General features: G+C 35.6%; 1 protein-coding gene across 2 annotated transcripts in view; it reads right to left on the bottom strand.

The window, feature by feature from the left end:
• Positions 1-324: 324 nt before the first annotated feature.
• The window catches only part of LOC132180746 (cleavage and polyadenylation specificity factor subunit 1), a 32,688-nt gene continuing 14,826 nt past the window's right edge, over positions 325-18,186 (bottom strand). For both annotated transcript variants that reach the window (XM_059593673.1, XM_059593674.1), the window contains 19 exons: positions 17,738-17,869; positions 17,563-17,617; positions 17,314-17,433; positions 16,852-16,986; positions 16,037-16,165; positions 15,422-15,499; positions 14,630-14,770; positions 10,962-11,056; positions 9,338-9,534; positions 7,448-8,226; positions 5,768-5,848; positions 5,559-5,624; positions 5,377-5,454; positions 4,136-4,366; positions 3,841-3,972; positions 3,466-3,642; positions 2,591-2,776; positions 1,090-1,475; positions 325-951 (listed from right to left, as the gene is read on the bottom strand). In XM_059593673.1, the coding sequence (XP_059449656.1) occupies positions 837-951; positions 1,090-1,475; positions 2,591-2,776; positions 3,466-3,642; positions 3,841-3,972; positions 4,136-4,366; positions 5,377-5,454; positions 5,559-5,624; positions 5,768-5,848; positions 7,448-8,226; positions 9,338-9,534; positions 10,962-11,056; positions 14,630-14,770; positions 15,422-15,499; positions 16,037-16,165; positions 16,852-16,986; positions 17,314-17,433; positions 17,563-17,617; positions 17,738-17,869 (3,313 nt within the window). In that variant the 3' untranslated portion in view covers positions 325-836. The remainder of the gene's footprint in view (positions 952-1,089; positions 1,476-2,590; positions 2,777-3,465; positions 3,643-3,840; positions 3,973-4,135; positions 4,367-5,376; positions 5,455-5,558; positions 5,625-5,767; positions 5,849-7,447; positions 8,227-9,337; positions 9,535-10,961; positions 11,057-14,629; positions 14,771-15,421; positions 15,500-16,036; positions 16,166-16,851; positions 16,987-17,313; positions 17,434-17,562; positions 17,618-17,737; positions 17,870-18,186) is intronic.

Genomic DNA, 18,186 nt, shown 5'->3' with positions numbered 1-18,186 from the left:
GCAAACTCGAACTTGTTTACGAACGGCTCAATTGACTTATTCAATCATTATATTAAGTCAATATCATGATTTACGTAAATCCATACTAATTATTGTTAAGATTATATCATTTTGAGTTAATTAAACAAATTAACTTGAATATTAAATAATCCAATCTTGAGTTTATATGTATGTTATGTATATATGGACACACAATACCTACACCCAAACACACATAATTAAGATAACACGACCCAAGTAAAGGAAATTAGAACAATATTTAACTATTTCAAAAATATGCTGAGGTGGATCATGTGTTTGGGATTTACCCGGGGCAGCCATGACTTGATCTTGAGAAGTTTGAAAATTTTCATTAAAATGTGTCATCAACAAACATTCATATGAAGTTTCACACTGATGCACAACAATGAAGCAACTATGTCTTTATCTTCTTCCACGCTTCCCCCTCATTAAATTAATGTACAACATTGTCAATTGACAGTTCTCACGAAACTAACGTCTGAGTCACTAGCTGCAAGTTTAGTGGTGTATGTTACATTGATTTACAACAATGAAACTACTACTACTACTTTTGCTTCCTTTCCCCTCCCAATCTCCTCACTTCCACGAGCATTTTTATTGAAAATTCTCACATTAATCTACACCCATCAAGCAACTTCCTTCCAACCACCTCCTTTTTGATTGCAAGTAATACAGAAAACGGATGATTCAACAGGGCCCTAGAATGGCATGCAATTGCTGTAATAAAGATGGTCGAATCCAGGCAGCCCAAGCATTCAGCACTCACTTTTAGTGCTATCCGTTACGCCCCGTGACCTGCTTCAGATCAGCTAATATCACAAGAAGCTCGTTCCTAGAGAGAGATCACTCAAACTTGAGAGAATTTGTGAACGAGTTGTTCCAATCTGATTAGCAATTTCAAGCTGTTCCTCCAACGGAAGCATCTCATAACTGGAAAAGGAAGACATTAGAGTTGCTTGAGCATTCAACATCACATAATTAGAGAAGCAAATAAATAATAACAATCACAAAACAAGGTTATAGGATCATGAAGACATCTAGTTATTTTTGGAGGAAGATAAAACTTACTGGCATAGCAGCTCACAGTCAACTATGCTGTCAGGGCCAGGCCGATGAGCCTTTCCATTTGAGCAGAACTGGCGAAAAGATTTTGGATTTAGGCCAGCAACATGGGGAACAGCATCAACAAGCTTTCTTTGTAATGACTGCAGCCTACGAAATGTTAGTTCATCAAGAGGTGCAATACAACCAATGCTGCCATCCAGGGTACCAAATAACAAAGCAAAGCGATTGGTTTTATCAGAGCCTGAAGCTGCACCACTACGATCAGATGAAGTGGACATCATCTGCAAACGCAAGAACTTAGTCACATGGGCGCCAACATGAAACTCAGCCCTTGAAAGAAGCTTCTGTCCTTTCCAACTCTCGGACATCTTTGGAGCATAATAAAATATCTGTTTTGAAACACAGAATTTGAGTCAATTGTTTCACCAACTGCAGCATTGATGTCAACTTTCTTATTAACAAGTATACAAAAATTTATAAATAAATAAAAGGGTACACAAATTTGTCTCCATTAGTTAATGCCTAATGGAGACAAATTTTGTTCGAGGTATATAAAAATATAATTTTGGGGCAAGAACTTCAAAACGAACCAGGGGCCATTAGAAACTCCTTCACGCATAATTCAGTGTGACGACAGGCAATGCTAGAGAGATTGATTAACAAACACAGCTCTCTCAGTAATGGTAATTGCATCTCAAAATTATTCAAAGTACTATCCTGACAGCTTTAAATTTCATGCAGTTGACCCTGGGGGATCAACGGAGCACCACCCCAATTTCAGCCATATTTGGCGTCCATGATGGCTTTCCACCAAGCCTCACTTTCATTCACATAACGCTACAACCATTTCCCTAAGAGGGCTTAATTAGACAATCTCAAGTTGCGAATCCCTAGGCCTCCTTCAAAGATAGGAGAGCAAACTCTGGACCAACTAACTAGGTGATATTTAAATTCTTCACCTAATCCACCCCATAGGAAATCACACTGATATGCAATTCACCAATGCGGCAGGAATGGGAAAAAGAGACAAAACAATACGTTGGTCAGTTGCAAAGAGTGCTTTTAATGAGGGTAACCCTACCTCCCTTGGACAAATACATTCTTTTCCAACTAGCCAATGGACGCTCAATCTTTTCCACAATGCCATCCCATGAAGACTTGGTCTTAAAGGGAGACCAAGGTACTTCAAAGGAAGAGAGGAATGTTGGTCCATTGAAGAACATTATTGCAAAGGTTTAAGCATGGAGACTCAAAACTCAACCTTACAACTAAAACCATCTTGAGCTTAAACTTCAAAGCTGAGACTCTCTTCATGCTAACTCCAAGACTACATCCTACCTAATATTGTTTTTAATACACGAAAAAACAACATCCTCTCATGATATGTAGTCAGTCTTTTTCAAAGAAATATTTCAACATCATATTATCTCTAGCACAGTTCCTTAATATTGTCACCTTAGATCAGGCAAAGTATAAACAATACCACACATGATAAGGTGCTAACCTGAATGTTCTTTTGATCATCTGAAACTATGAGACTCAGAGTACTTCCATCAATTAAGAATTCCGTTGCAAAACAATCAAGGGAGGCAAAATCCTTGGCCAATAAGCTAAGTTGAGATCCCTGCTCCTTCCAACTAAGGAAATATATGCTTTTGTGAATGTCACCAAGGAGGATAAAATTCTTGACCTGCAACAACAGTATAGAAAGAGAAGCAGAAAAGAACACATTAACAGGAAGCTTATATTGCTTAGGGAAGAGTACACTTAATATTTAGCAGAACAGAACAGGCCCGCGCACGCGTACACACACACACACACACACACACATATATATATATATATAGAGAGAGAGAGAGATGACCATATGCAATTGAACAATTGGGCGTTAAAAGAAGTGGAGCTGCAATTACCAAAATGAACCCTCAGATTTCGGTCTCTCTTTGGTTCCTTTCAGTTTTTCTTTTCTTTTTTCCTGGAGGAAGCATGTTCCCTTAACCCGATATCTAACACTGCATTTTCCTTATACTCTTCGTATCACTTGGTGCATCTCTTGTATACTTCCTATGTATTATGAGATGCTCCCTTTAAGGCATTTTCTGCTCAATGAATTTTGTGTTTAAGAATATGCATTATGTATTTACCTGGGACCTTTTTTTCTGTCTTTATTTTTTCTTGGGGTGCATACTGATTTTCAATTCTTTTTTTGTCTGTTTTCTTCTCCAAAAAAAGTATTTCTTACAAACATCTGGGAACATAATTTGCAGACATATCATAAATTCAGGCCATTGAAAATGCAATGTCAAGGACTGCTATCCAGGCTCCTAAAAGTAAAAGACTAAGTAAAAGAGATATTGATGTTGAGAAAATAAGACATACAATATTTAAGCTCACGACATATAATGGAGGAGCATCGAAAAATGCAACACCATTCAACTCAGTGCCAGTCCACTTGTGTAAAATTATTTTAGGACCAGAAGCTATCAACAGATGGCCTTGAAGAGAGGCTAAAGCAGATATAGCACCCTTCAATTCCTTTGAGTAAACCTCTGAAACCTGAGAAAGTAATGACTACATTAATAAAACAGGTACATTTTTGGTAATGATTAATAAAACAGATATAATAGCAAAAATACAATAAGGATTAAATGGAATGGCAACTTTGAACACAGGTTGGATCATCTAGGGTAAAAACGTAAAATAAAACAAAGAATTGAATCAGATAATTAGAGGTTTATTGGATCCAAAAAATACCAAATCTTGAGGATTATCAGTGTTCTTCCCAACAGAAAATAAAAGCACACGCCCTCTTGCAGCAACATCTTCCCCTTGGACGTAAGCAGTCCCAATGGCCAAAAGAGTTTCATTCTCTTTAGTATTTGTATTCTGGAATGAGGAGCTGAATAAGTAAAGCAAGATTTTCCAGACCAAAAAGAAGAGACATGGTTAAGCAGACACCAAAATGTCCTATGCACCTCTCTCTGGAAACCAAAAAGGCAAAGGTGTGGAGGGAAAAAAAATCACTTAGATGGCTAAGAAACAAACTAACCAACAGTGTAACCACTCGCACGGTTAGAGCATTTTCAGAACTCTGCATTGGAATTGTAGCCTTAGTTTGCCACGGGCCACCAGATTTTTCTGGTTCCAGAATGCGGACCTCAAATTCTTCTACTGTGTAAGTTCGGTGCAGTTCATCAGAACCCAAATTATGATTTTCAACCTGATGGCCAACTTCTTGATCAACCAGAGATGAAAGAACTTGATTCAATGGCTTATGAACCTGATCAGATTAAATAGAAATTGCATTACTGCAGAAAATAAGCTCCAGAAAAAAGAAAAAAAAAAACCCACAGCAATTGCATTGAGATTCAAAACACTGAAAATAAGATTTTAGCTTGCCATATCAGTTTCAGTGCAAGAGAGATCTAAGCACACTAACATCAGATGAATCAAAGAAACAAACAACTTGTTTGTCTTTCAGCATGTATGAGAAAGAGCAACATACTCTGCATCGAACTGGAACTTAAGAAACTCAAAAGACATCAGAAATCCAACAGACGAATATACTAATAAATTGATAAGTAAAATTTGTGTAAGAGAATAAAAAGTAAAGGAAATGCTATTGTCTGCAATCAATAGATGCATTATATTCCATGTGTCTGACATGTGCCTCTGCTCTTCACTCTCTCTCTTCTTTTTTTGGTTTCCTTTTGCCAAGTAATATGATGCCGTATCATTGCCAAGGATGACCAAAAGTAGAAATCAATAAACAATCACCTATCAATTTCTGAATCAAGCCATGTGCTGAATAGTCTAAAATAATTTTTCAGCAACTCATGCTGTGAATGGGGCATGCGATATTTGCCAAGTAATATGATGCCTTATCATTGGCAACAATGACCAAAAGAGAAATCAATAAACAATCACCAATCAATTTCTCAATCAAGCCGTGTACTTAATAGTCTACAATAATTTTTCAGCAACTAATGCTGTGAATGGGGCATGCGATAAAACAATTTACAGTGACAGCCAGATTTAAGTTAATGGATGCAGGATGATAAAAAGAGAAAAGGACATGCTAATTGATAAAGGAACACTACCCCTGCTATTTGCAAGCTTGAATTTCAAGAGGTGAAAATTGTATCCCTAAAGATAGAAAGGAGGAAAATTTAAGTGCATGCATGCAAACTACGGCTTATAAAAATTTAATCATACGAATTTTTTTAAAAACGTAATGTATGTGCGTGTGTGTTTATAGATATATATACGAAAAGATGTAAATGTACTCACAGGAACTGAAACTATAAGAGGGTATAAATTCTTCTCTGCAAAGTAAGTGACTTGATGTGGAGTGCCTCCCAGTGGAATCTAAACAAAAGAATGAAAATTGTCAATTACAAAATTGCTGGTGTAAATAAGTGTGACTTGGTGTAAGAACAGAGTCGATAAAAAGAAAGGAAATATAAACATACTTTTTGCACTGGCCAATAGTTGTCATATGTCGATACAGATGGCAGTTGGCAAATTTTCAAAATACCCTAGAAAGCATAAACATAAACATAAACATAAACATAAACATAACATATTAAAATGTGTAATCCTGATTCAAAAAAGAAAGAAAATAAAAGAAAAGTTAAAAACAAAAAAACATCCAGAGAAGGGATCCATCATATTCCCATGCCTGTGATGTAACATATATGAGCCCATGATTGCAATTAACATTGTGAAGAACAGTGAAGGCAACAATAGATCCATCGCATAGCTGCCAGAGAAAAAGTGGAACTTAATTAGAAAAAACTGCACATTTAGCAACATAATAAAATTTAAATTTTCAGGCACCGAAAACGAGACATAACCATTCTTTTTTGTCTGAGATCTACACAATGACTGAGGAAAAAAAGTTATAAGCAAGTTTTCTGCAATGTATAATGATACTGTTAAAATTAGATAAAATACACTCAAAATGTTAATTGCTGACCATTTTCTTTTTGTAACTGACAATTGCTGACAATTTATATATGCACTCTCTAATAAAGAAAAAGTACAGTCATACTTCTCTCAACTTCTGAAATTCAGTTTCATATTTCAAGTGGTCAAAGCTTGATGGCCTTGCATTTGAATCCATTGATGAGGAGGAAATTCAGTTTCATTTTTCAAGTGGTCAAAGCTGGATGGACTTGCATTTGATTCCATTGATGAGGAGACCACTTGGTTAGAGCTTTTGTTTGAGAAAAATGAGGTTCAGGAGGTGGTGAAAGGTATGAATAGGAATAGGTGCCAAGCCCTAATGGTTTACTATGGCTTTCTTCCAAACTTGTTGGGATGTGATTAAAGATGTTATGAGGGTGTTTCATGAGTACCATGCTAGTAGCAAGTTTTAAAAAAGCTTCAATGCTACTTTCATTGCTCTCATTCCAAAGAAACCCAGAGCTGTTGATGTTAGGGCTGAGCAAATTACCGATTAACCGACTTTCGACCGATACTGACCGTTACCGACTAGATGGCGGATAATAGACGGCATGATTTTTTTTATTCCGAATTTTTCGGTTCGGTAGGCGGAAGAGGTTTTTTAACCGAACCGACCGACAAATTTGCCACTTTTCCACATACCGACATTACCGACACCGACTTTACCGACCGCCATTCGGTTCGAAATGCGAAATAAAATAAAATTTGACGGAATAAGTCGGTGAAATAACTGACTTTACCGACATTGTCGGTTCGAAAGGCGAAAATAAAAATTTTCTACCGAAACCGACATTACCGACCGACGCTCAGCCCTAGTTGATGTTAAAGATTTTTGACCAATCAGCCCAGTGAGTGGAGTAGAGTCTACAAGATAGCCAAAGTCCTAGCCACTAGATTGAAAAGGGTTGTTGTTTTCTTCTGATATCACACTAAAACACAGACTTGCTCTAACTAATTCCGATCTTTAACAAAACTATTACCATTAACAACACTATAAAAAATCTGAAAACTTCGGCATGCTTCTAATGAACAAGTCCAGGCGCTGAAAGTGGATAAAAACAAGATACAAAAGAAAAAACGAGACCTTTAGATTCACCCATACCAGGGCCATCTTTTTACCAGTGAAAAAAAACTAAGAAAAAAATATTCTGAAGATAGAATGATGGAATAACATATGAAAGAAGTAAAGTGAAGAGACCCTGAGCATAAATTTCATGACATATAATGCTAGTGAAACTTCGGTTTGACAACACTCGAGGACCAAAATTCACTGAAATTTATCCAATCAGAATCATATTTGTATTCTTATCCAATCTCTAACTATGATGCATATAATACTGTAAGCTGGCCACAACTATTTCCCTGTCCGCAGGAAGAGAACCAGATATCTGACCTGTGGATGAAGTCGAAGCCTTTCCCTGAATACCATAAACCACGCTGGTCTTGATCCAGAAAGGAACAAGCCTTGGTGGCCACCAATATTCTTGAAAATGGTAATTCTTTGGCATGGCGATTCACTTGATGTCTCCTCCCTTGCATAAGTGTCCAAAGGGACACGAACAAATCTCAAATTTCTAAGCCTAGAACCACTAATGCTATTTAGGCCAGAATTCTGTCCAGACACTGAATCTTCAATTTTGGAGGTACTCTCTGCACCATCATATAAGTAAGCATGGTAGCAAAGAATTGTACCATCACTCAATATCCCAAAAAGGAAAGGCCGGCTATGCTGTCCTGCCCATCTCTGCATGGCCAACTCAACAACCTTCATGTTCTGTGTACTTTCTTTCCTGCCTTGGCCAGTCATTTCTTCAGAACTTTGATTTTCCACTTCAACATCTTTGGCTGGCTCTTGCTTTAAGGTGTCAACAAGGATGGTCTTTCCAGACATAAATTTCTCAACAGAAAAAACACAGTTGAAATTAGGCACATCAAATATTTCAAGTGCACCACTTTCGTAACAAACAACACAATATATATCACCCTGATCATGTGGTGCACCATCAGCACCATCTATGGCCTCACTCATGCCTGTAGAAAGCCATGCGTCAGTACTTGTCTTCCTGAGCCATGGCTCAGGTCCTTTATCATGATACAGTGTACAAGCAGATACTGATTTCTTAGTCTCAAAAGAAGATGGAGTATACAGGGAAACAGTGCATGCAGAAGGATCTGTACATGAAAGAAAAACAACAATAAAATGAAGTGAGCGGAGCGAAAAGAATGGCAAAAATATTTTACACATTAAAAGTTCAACATGGAATGAGATTTTGGATATATGTTTGACACAAACATCTTCGCCTGAAATAGGATTTCTGCAAGTAAAGCCTCCCACTTGGTAATCCAAACACAAGTGACAGAAATTGAAATTCAATGGTCACAACCAATCATAACACTTCATATCGTTATATGAAAAAACTGTCAAACCATTACACAAAATAATAGCAGATTTCTAATGTAGTTAAGATAAGGAAAAGAGTTAATATAGGAGTCAATCAGCAATTTAATTTTTATTTACTATTCATGGTGTTATAAGGTCAAGTAGCACCTCCTTAAAGGCCATAGTATGCTTCAGCACATCATATTCAGTCTGATTCCCATAGAAACCAACAAAAAATTATGCTATAGAAACTACATCAATGTACAGTTTTTCATAAGCATACCTTCAATTGAGCAAAGTAAGACATTTTTAACTTTCTTAACAAAAAATCTGATACAGGCACATAGATTAGACTCTACACACTGGCATAAGCATAGTGGGTACCAATAGGAGTGTTGTCACAAAAGCTACACAAACTATAGCCACGCACATCTAAATTAATCAGGAGTTTTAACTGAATTAGCTGGACCCAACACATAGTTGGAAGAGAAGGAAAAATGGAAGGAAAAATAGCCTTATTTTCCTTGATGGTCAATTGATTCTATTACATCAGTTATATAAAGCAGTGATACAATCTAATATGGAAACATAATCAAAGAGAAGTAAAATCAGATACAACGAAATTCAAATCATATTAGCCATTTGGGAAGTTTCCTACTTCAACACGAATTGCCGTAATTAATTTAATCTTCAAAGCCATCATGAGCAAAACCATGTCAACAGGCAAATAAAAGGAAAAAACAGTTCAAGGACACTATCATCGAACATAAAGTGCAAATGTCAAACAAATAGTTTTGATAGGGGACTTATATGTTATGTTAGAAACATTAGATGTACACAGAGAATCATTTTATATATATATAATCACAAGTAGTGCTATTGAAGAGACATCACAAAGCATACCTCCAACAAGAAGCCGAATGCTTCCATCAGTCATTCTCAGTAACACATATGGATCAGCGATGGAGACAGACAACACTGTTGAACTCTCAGGTGCAGAACCAGATTCTGAGTTTGGAACTCCAAAGTTTAGATCTTGAGTCATAAAAGAACCATCTAAAATTCGTGCGCCATGTTCAAAGACCTGAACAACTCGACGCCTGAAAGAGGAAAGTAAATGTGAAGTAGAAAATTCAGAATTCTCTGTATATCAATTCACACCAAATATCACGTAATTACCCTCAATGAAACAGGAAAACAAACTCACACAGAAAATGCATGACAATAGACTGCAGATGGAGCCAATAGGACAAGCACCTTGGCACTTTTGTTACATATCCATCTTCTTTTTAAGAATAACAACACATATACATGGACACCTATGAACAACCTATACTCAACTGTATTCAATGCAATGTATATGTAAGTAGGGCTGGGAGAAAAGCCAGAGAAAAAAAAAAACACCAACTGAGCAGAACAGTTGGTTTCCAGCAATTGTTGGGTCAAGGTCGGTTGGGGGGAGCAATGGTCAGGCCAGTTTTGGGTGTTGAAAAGCGACCTATAGCATCTTGACCAACAGTTTAGGACTTTCTATACGTAGACCTACCAGACCGGCATCTCGTCTCTCACCACTGTATTTTTCTCTGTGCATCCGGTCTGTATTACACTCACTATCTATCACCATCCAAAACCTACTCGCAAAAACCTCTCACCACTGCACCTCCCCTGACTCTTCCCCGACCGACTTTCATCTCACTTTCATGTCCCCAACCTTTCCAATTGTAGCTCTCATCTCCAACCTCAAATCACCCAACCACCCAATTGGCACCCCCACCTAAGAAGGTAATCTCGTCTTAAATTGTAAATTAATTGCTCTTCTTATACATGAAGATCAGCAAAAACACATTTTCTTTTTTTACACTTCTCTTCTTGAAGTTTCTTTTTCTTTGTTGTTTTTTTTTTTTTTTTTCATAAACTATAATCCTCTATTTGATAGCTGAGAAAACCAATAAAAACCAAATAAGTAAGCAAGCTTTTTGGCGGTCTATCTAACAAGAAATAAAAGCATTTTATCACTAATGAAGCAGCCATGACATGGTAAGATGGGTGACAAAACTGTTTAAAAAGTCATGATGGTAGAATAGGCATGAATTCATCATAATCTTTAGATTAGAGAATAATAATAAAAAAAAAAAAACATATGGATTAACACTAAAAGAATTTTAGCAATTAAAAAAATAACACCAACAAAAATCAATCTAACTGAAGCAATATAGCACAGAATTTATGGGGCAAAAAGAAACAATTAACTGAATGCATTTACAGGAACAATCCAAAATTTAAAATATGGAATTATTAACAAATCAAAAGAAATAAGGTATAATGTCAAATTAGCTTCATGCACCCTCTTACAAATACTATCCAAGTGACTGAACCCATTACTAAACCCAGAACACCAAGAGAATTATAAGAAACACAATTATGTATACATAAAGACATATTTGTGCAAATTTTTGAGTGGGTGAATGTGTGCACGCACGCGCACGTGTGCATGTATAAAGAATCAAGAAATGTCACACAAACATACCTTCCAAATAAATTCCCAGCGGCAATTGTTCTTCCTTGCACGAAGTAATCAACACTTTCAGTAACTTCTGTCAGAAGATCAGCCGTTTCAAGTATCTACAATATAACATAGCAACCATCAACACAGAGAAACAGAATGTGATTTGGAATGCAACTTACAAAACTTACATAATGATCAACAAAGAAAACCACCCCCACCCCCAAAAAGATGAAAAAGAAAAAAAACACGCATATTTTTGCATGAATGTGCAATTTTATTTTGGTAGGGAAAAATGGTACACCTGAGAAAGGCAACCCCGAGAAGAGTATACCTTGCTGACCCATATAATAATTGTATCTGTGTGTGCATATGTTAATGTGTTGTGAGCTATAGCTTGGTTCGCCCATTTCCTAATAGTTAAGGCTTTTTGTGGAATAATGATTCTTCAACAGATCAGGCTTACATCCTGTAAAAAACATAACAGGACATCTCATGTTATTTTAAATCTATGATGAAGATTAATAGTTCCCATTTTTAGTCCAAATGACATTGTTTTAAAGGAAACTAACGAAACTTTTCTCAATGCCGTGCATGTCCTATCCATCAGATGAAAACAAACAAAATTAAACCTTTTCACAGACTTCCACTTTTTCTCTCTTTCTGCAAATCCACCTCAACCATTTTCAGCAAAACAAAAAGGGGTCAAATAGAACAAGTCTGAGAGAAACTAAATAATATATATATAAATCAAGTTTCCATGGAAGCTTCTCCATCCCCAACAATTTTAAAGAAAATGTAGATTCTAAAATTACGGAATTTAGGTCATTCCTCGCATTGAAGGGTTTGAAAAATGCCACCTATTGAAAAGGTGACATGTTACTAATGAGAATTTAGTATATTTTCATTAGGTTCTTGCTTTCTATGTTGTAGAAAAGTTTTAAGCCAAAAGTTGTCCTTTGGTTTTTTGAAGAAAAAGATTCTCTACCAAAGTGAAGAAGAAACCGTTTGGGAGAGTTCTTTTTTAATGCGTTGGTAATATGCCACTTTTTTAATAGGTCACATTTTTCAACCTATTCGATGCAAGGAACGGCCGGAATTCTATAATTTTAGAATCTACAATTTCAAATGGATCCTGATCCTCTCCAGTATCGGTATCGACCTCGAAGCCAGTTCCCAAGTGCACACGATATTCATCTTTGGTTTCTTCATCATCTACATTCTTTGAGCCTAAGAGCTTTAGACAATGATGATTATTGTTACCCACAATAGAAAAACCAGAGAAAATGCCAATGGAAGTTACCCCAAAAAATCGTGAACAAAGACTAAGAAGATGACCAAGACTCTTTCTCTATTGTCAACAAGGCTTTTATATACATGTGTACCACAAAAGAACAGAGAGAGAGAGAGAAGGGGACCAAAATATTAGTAAAAAAAAAAAATTGCATGGAACTGTGAAAGAGGGATGAAATGAGGAAATGAAAGAATCATGCTTGTCAATGACACTGTTTGGCTGTTCCTCTTCGGATTTGGGACTTTTTGGCATCTGGGTATTCAATTTTGTTTGTTTTCATGTGATGATAGATTTTTTTTTTTTTTTTTTTTTGATAAGTAAAGTTTATATATCAAAAGCGCAGAGGGGCGCAACCCAAGTACACAAGGAGTATATAAGAGAAACCGCCTAGTTAAGGGAAGAAAACAGATTTCTGGGAAGGTCAAGTTGTTAATTATCTTTCTGTGTTTATTTGTTTGTCATTCTGAAGCAAATTGTAAGGACTCGAGCCTTTTGTCATTCTGAAGAAAACTGAAGACAGACCCTCGGCTTTGTTCTGCGATCTTGGCTGTGTAAACCAGTATCTCTCTCATTTTTCTAACATTTTCTCAGATTTGTTTTCCTAGGCTGTCATTTTGCTTTGTTGGCATTGTATTAACAGACGTCAGGGTCAAGTATCTCACCAACGACGTCGCTTGGGATTATTCAATCTTAACATTCAAACTTTCTACATGAGATGTCCTGTTATTTTTGTACAGGATGTAAGCCGAATCCTTCTTCAACATGGTATCATAACCTGGTTAATTAACAGCAAGGTTTGGGTTTTTCTTTGTGAGCCTCATTCTAGTAGTTTTCTTTCATTCCATACACAAATCAATATTGTGTATGTATCTACAAATGCATGTATATATGCACGTCTGCATATTTAATTGTATTGAAATGTCAACAAATGAAAAGTCAAACTTTTATTTCCACATCTTCTATATCAGTTTCCTAATGTTAAATCAACGACTTCCAAGTTGATCAGACAATTAGAGATTAGCCATTAGCATAATTAAATGCCTCCCATGTGTTTAGAGATATAAGTACAGCACAGACATTAGAGTTACCCACCTACATTCTTAAGTACCAACTATTTATATGAAGTACATTGTCCTCTAGCCACAAGCATAACACACTGATTTCCTTCATCTAATTAGTTAACTGAAAATAAATTTGAATTACAATAGACGGTGTGCTTCCTCATAAAGGGGGTTACAAAGGTCTCCACAAAGTCATAAGATCATGTCGATGCTTGCCCAGAGCCAGAAAGTCTAAGAAAGTTGATATGATGAGGTGAGAGCTGGAAACCAAAGTTTAGATGGACGTAACCATAAAAGTTCGAAGGTAGCAAAATTCCCTGAAAATTTTTGTAGGGTTTGCATGGGAAGAAATAGAGAAATAGGATGCTCACTCCATAATATATATATATATTGCTCATGCATTAAAAATGCTATGTCCCAGGACAGGGAAAGGGATAAAAGGTAAACAAAATAGTTTTCTGACCATATGATAACAAGAACACATGTAACATGAACTCACATTTTGTTCAGCCTTAAACTATCATAATAATGACGAGAGATAGAGAAACTACAATAAGAGAAGCACATAGTTCTAGCTGAATGATAAATATTTTTTTTTTTATAAGTAATGTTTATATCAAAAGCGCAAAGGGGCGCAACCTAAGTACACAGGGAGTATACAAGAGAAAACGCCTAACTAGGAGAAGAGAAAAGAACAAGAAAATCAAGATAGCTAATCACTAAAGGGGCAAGCTAAGCTACTGTCCAAGTGAAAAGCGTATAGAAGAAGGCGGCCGTGAGTTCCTCCAAAGATCTCTCCGAGTCCTCAAAGCATCTCGCATTTCTTTTTAACCATAAACACCACACTAGGCATAAGGGAACCATCTTCCACACAACAACGCTCCAGGACCGCCCACCCGCCCACCAACAAGCAAACAAATCAGCCACCTTACTAGGCATAACCCATAACAATCCAAACTGGCTAAAGATAAATATATTCCCACTAAGTGTCTTTGTCCCACTATCTGAATGATAAATATATTCCCACTATCCCAAATAAGTGTCTTTGTCCTTAATGCGATTAATGATTAAAGAAAATGAAGTGTAACTATCAAAAAATTTCTTTCACATTATATTAAAGGTGGACACGACTTTCAATAAGAACCTTGTTCGCTTTTCTGAAAAAGATGAGTGTATTTTAAGAAAATGCCAAAGCTAATATTTCGAATTTTAGAAAGAGGACATTAGTTTGAGACATTCCAAAATGTAAAGCATGATATTTGAATTGTGACACAGAGAGTATAAATTTTGCAATAACATTCAACTTCCATTTAACATAAGAAAGCAAATGAGATTACCATTGTACGAGCCTCAAGACTTATAATCAAATATGCATGATACTCATTATCATCAGCGGCCATTTTAGAAAAATCTGCATTATGACCACGAGCATTCTTGTGGTAAACAGTCCAAATTCCTTTGCAACCTGGTAGTTCAACCTGCATACAGGATGGGTATGCATCACCACATAAAAGGAATAGTAAAAATTAAGATAGTATCAACTTGTTGATCGTCAAGGGTTACTTAACCAAACCTACCAACAACAATGTCATTCATGTCAACAATTTAACTCTATTAAAAAGACAATCGCATGATTAAAGGTATCTTGAGAATAATTTTGTTTGGTTTACTGATGAAAGCATTATTAAAATCAAAACATGCAGCAACTCATACAGGAAAAATGACAATGTGACATCAACAAAAAGGTCCTTTATGCACCGAGAATCATAAGGACAGCCATATACATCACAATCAAGACATCCTTTCTAAAATGGATCTACATCATCATTTTACTAATATTTATCACACAGTCAAAAAGTCTGCTATATTAATCGCTGAAAGAGTTCATAGTATAACAAATAAAATATAATTCTTATTATCATATATCAAAAAATTATATCTTAAACCTCAAATCATTTAAATCAACATTCAACTGGGTTATGTTTTAAGGTTCTGATCAACCAAATTGTTTCAGTACTTATCATTAAAAAAATGGTTCCATAGAGATCACCAATAACAGAGGCAGCAAGACATAAGTCCTAAATTTTATACAAAGGATAATAGAATGGAAATTCAGAGAAGCGGCAAACCTCAGTAATCATTTCTGGGCGAATCGACTGTCGAAGAACACATAAAGCACCATTCTTTCCATGACCAGAACAGCACACCTGAAAATTACTCAAGACAGAAATAAACTTTTAAGCAATAAGACCAGAATGATGTATAGCATTTTAGATTAATGGTCCATGAAAAATCATATAACTAAATAAGGAGAAGAATGCAAAAACAGCCAATCCTTTTCTCTCCTAATCTTTTTTTTCCTAAGAGTATGAATAAACTATTACTCTCATAAAAATCATATAAATAAACTTTTACTCTTAGTTATGTTCAATAATAACTAAAGAGTACAAATTCTACAGAATGAGCACAGCTAAACTTCTATCTTTTTTATTCCTTGTTTGCTGGATAAGATTGGAACATAAATCTACCCCAACCCATTACCACTTGATCCAAAGTCCAAGTGAATAAGGAGTGCAGCAAAACATGCTAAAGCTGAAACCCCCATAAGGCATGATTCATCTACCACTCCTTTTATTAATTTATATTTTGGTGTCTCTATTCATTTATTTATTTGGTGTGTAAGGACCTGTACCACATTCATCATGCAGAGGGAAACAAATTGTAAGCTAAGTCACAAAACTGACCAGTTCATAGTTACTTTGTTTGGCAATTCCAGTTGCATTTGCGTCTGCATTCATCCTTAAACCATAAGAGAAGTCCTTCAAAGGACCAACATTAGTCAATGAATCCCTCACAGCAAATGAGAAAGTTTTCTGCATGTCAAAAAAGAAAGAAAAAAACAAAGACAATCATTATTTGATATATTCATATAATACATGTATCAAAATATGTTAGAACATACATAAAGGAAGAGGAGAATATGATCATCATTAGAAACAAACACTGTACATATTGATCACATGTATGGTGGCTTAGTTAAAAGGCTAAAAGATACTTTATTAGGATAGTTGCAATTGATTTATCAAACGAAGATGTATGAATCTACAACTATTTTCAAACCAACTAGACAAACAAACTTGTATATATCAGTCACTATTCACCAAATTCCGAGCATTAAAGATAATAGTAGCTTAACATCTATAACACAGTGTAAAAGTTCTACAAGTTTCTGATGATGTGGCACAACTACAGTTAATCATACACCAAAGTCAAAAATGCACATACATACACTAGATGCAATCTAAATTATTGGGAAAAGAACCACTTGTTTTAGATATGAATGAATAGGCAAATTATTTACGAGGCTCCCATTAAGTTCCATAGATAGATGTAGAGCTAGCCAAGTTTTCTCTTTGATAGGGATATTCAGCTACCATTTTAAGAACCTAGCATCTGGTCTTATGGATGCTTAAATTACCACAGAGTTGTGTCTTAAATTATCAGCTAGAAAAGAACCAAGCAGAAAAAGGCCTGCATAGTTGACAGAGTGGTAGACAACCTGTGTTGAATCTGCATTATTTGGAGCTGAGCCATACAAGGAGAGCTCCTCACCACCCCCCATATCTTGCAAAGCATCTGAAGATGACCTTCGCAGTCGCTTTACTGGAGTGGCATCAATTTCAATATCTCTAACCTGTATAGATAAGGCGAGCTTAAAAGTTTCTTCTCAAGTTAACTTGTGAATTTACAGAAAAACAATCACGATAAAACATAAAGACAACAAAGATGAGTTATTTGAAATTTTCAATGAACTATGAAATTTATTGCAAAAAAATAAAAACAATGCAATGTATTGTATATCAACGACTAAAATTTCAACACTGATGGAATGATATTGTAGGACACACAGATTAACTTGGAGAATCAAATTACGGTGCTCAAGAAATCAAATGGTAAAACAACATTACGTTGAACCCCATTGCAGCTAAGTAGCAAAGAGAAAATGATTTCCAATACAAACCTCTTCCTTTAGACCAGATGACAGCATGGAGGCACCCAATCCACTTGTAAATTGCACAAGTAAACTATCTCCCAACCGACTGCCCAGAAAAAATAATGAATTCCCAATCGTTGTAATGCCCTATAAAAGATTTGGTAGATTTTCAAGAACAACTATGATTAAGCGTTAGAAAAATAAATTTAAAAAATGCTAGATAGTCCAATTCTAAAAGAAAATTAGCCCGAAATTTTTTTTTAAAATGTAACCAACCACTGTAAGCACTGAAGAAGCTTTAGATTTTGAAAGATCAAGTCTGTACACAACCCTGCAAATGAAAAACAGAAACTTCCAAATTATAAGCAAAACAACATGTAATGTAAGAGCAGGATTATTACTTTGTAGTCCATTTTGTCCATTAAGAAGGATAAGACAAGTTATAACCTACCGGCCATCATAAACAAGGGTCAGTAAAAGCAGTTCCCCAGTTTTTGTTGACAGCAAGACGACGTCACTCAATAACCAAGTTGCATTGGCAGCATCAAGCTCCACACTGAAACTTGATCTCGGCATCTCCTGACTGAAATAAAATTGGAATGTACTTCAAACATGAGGACTCTGTGAAATCAGCTCAACTAAGGGGCATTAAAATCAAACCATGCATTCAAATAATCACACATAAATACAAATATGACAAAACCAATAAGTCTAAGATTAAGAAGAAAAAAGGCAAATTGAAAAAAAATATATATATATATATATAAAAAGGAGAAAAAATAATAAGGGCTGATGAAACTTAGTACCAAAGGTATTTTGCATGTTTTAATGTTTTAACCTATAAAAAAAATAAAAAATAAAAAATAAAAAATAAAAAAGAGAGAGTATTTTTTGCATGTT

Source organism: Corylus avellana, chromosome ca5 (assembly GCF_901000735.1).
Source record: "Corylus avellana chromosome ca5, CavTom2PMs-1.0".
Classification (NCBI taxonomy): Eukaryota; Viridiplantae; Streptophyta; class Magnoliopsida; order Fagales; family Betulaceae; genus Corylus; species Corylus avellana.
The sequence above is the reverse complement of the archived record's forward strand: the minus strand, read 5'-3'. Positions and strand labels throughout refer to the sequence as shown.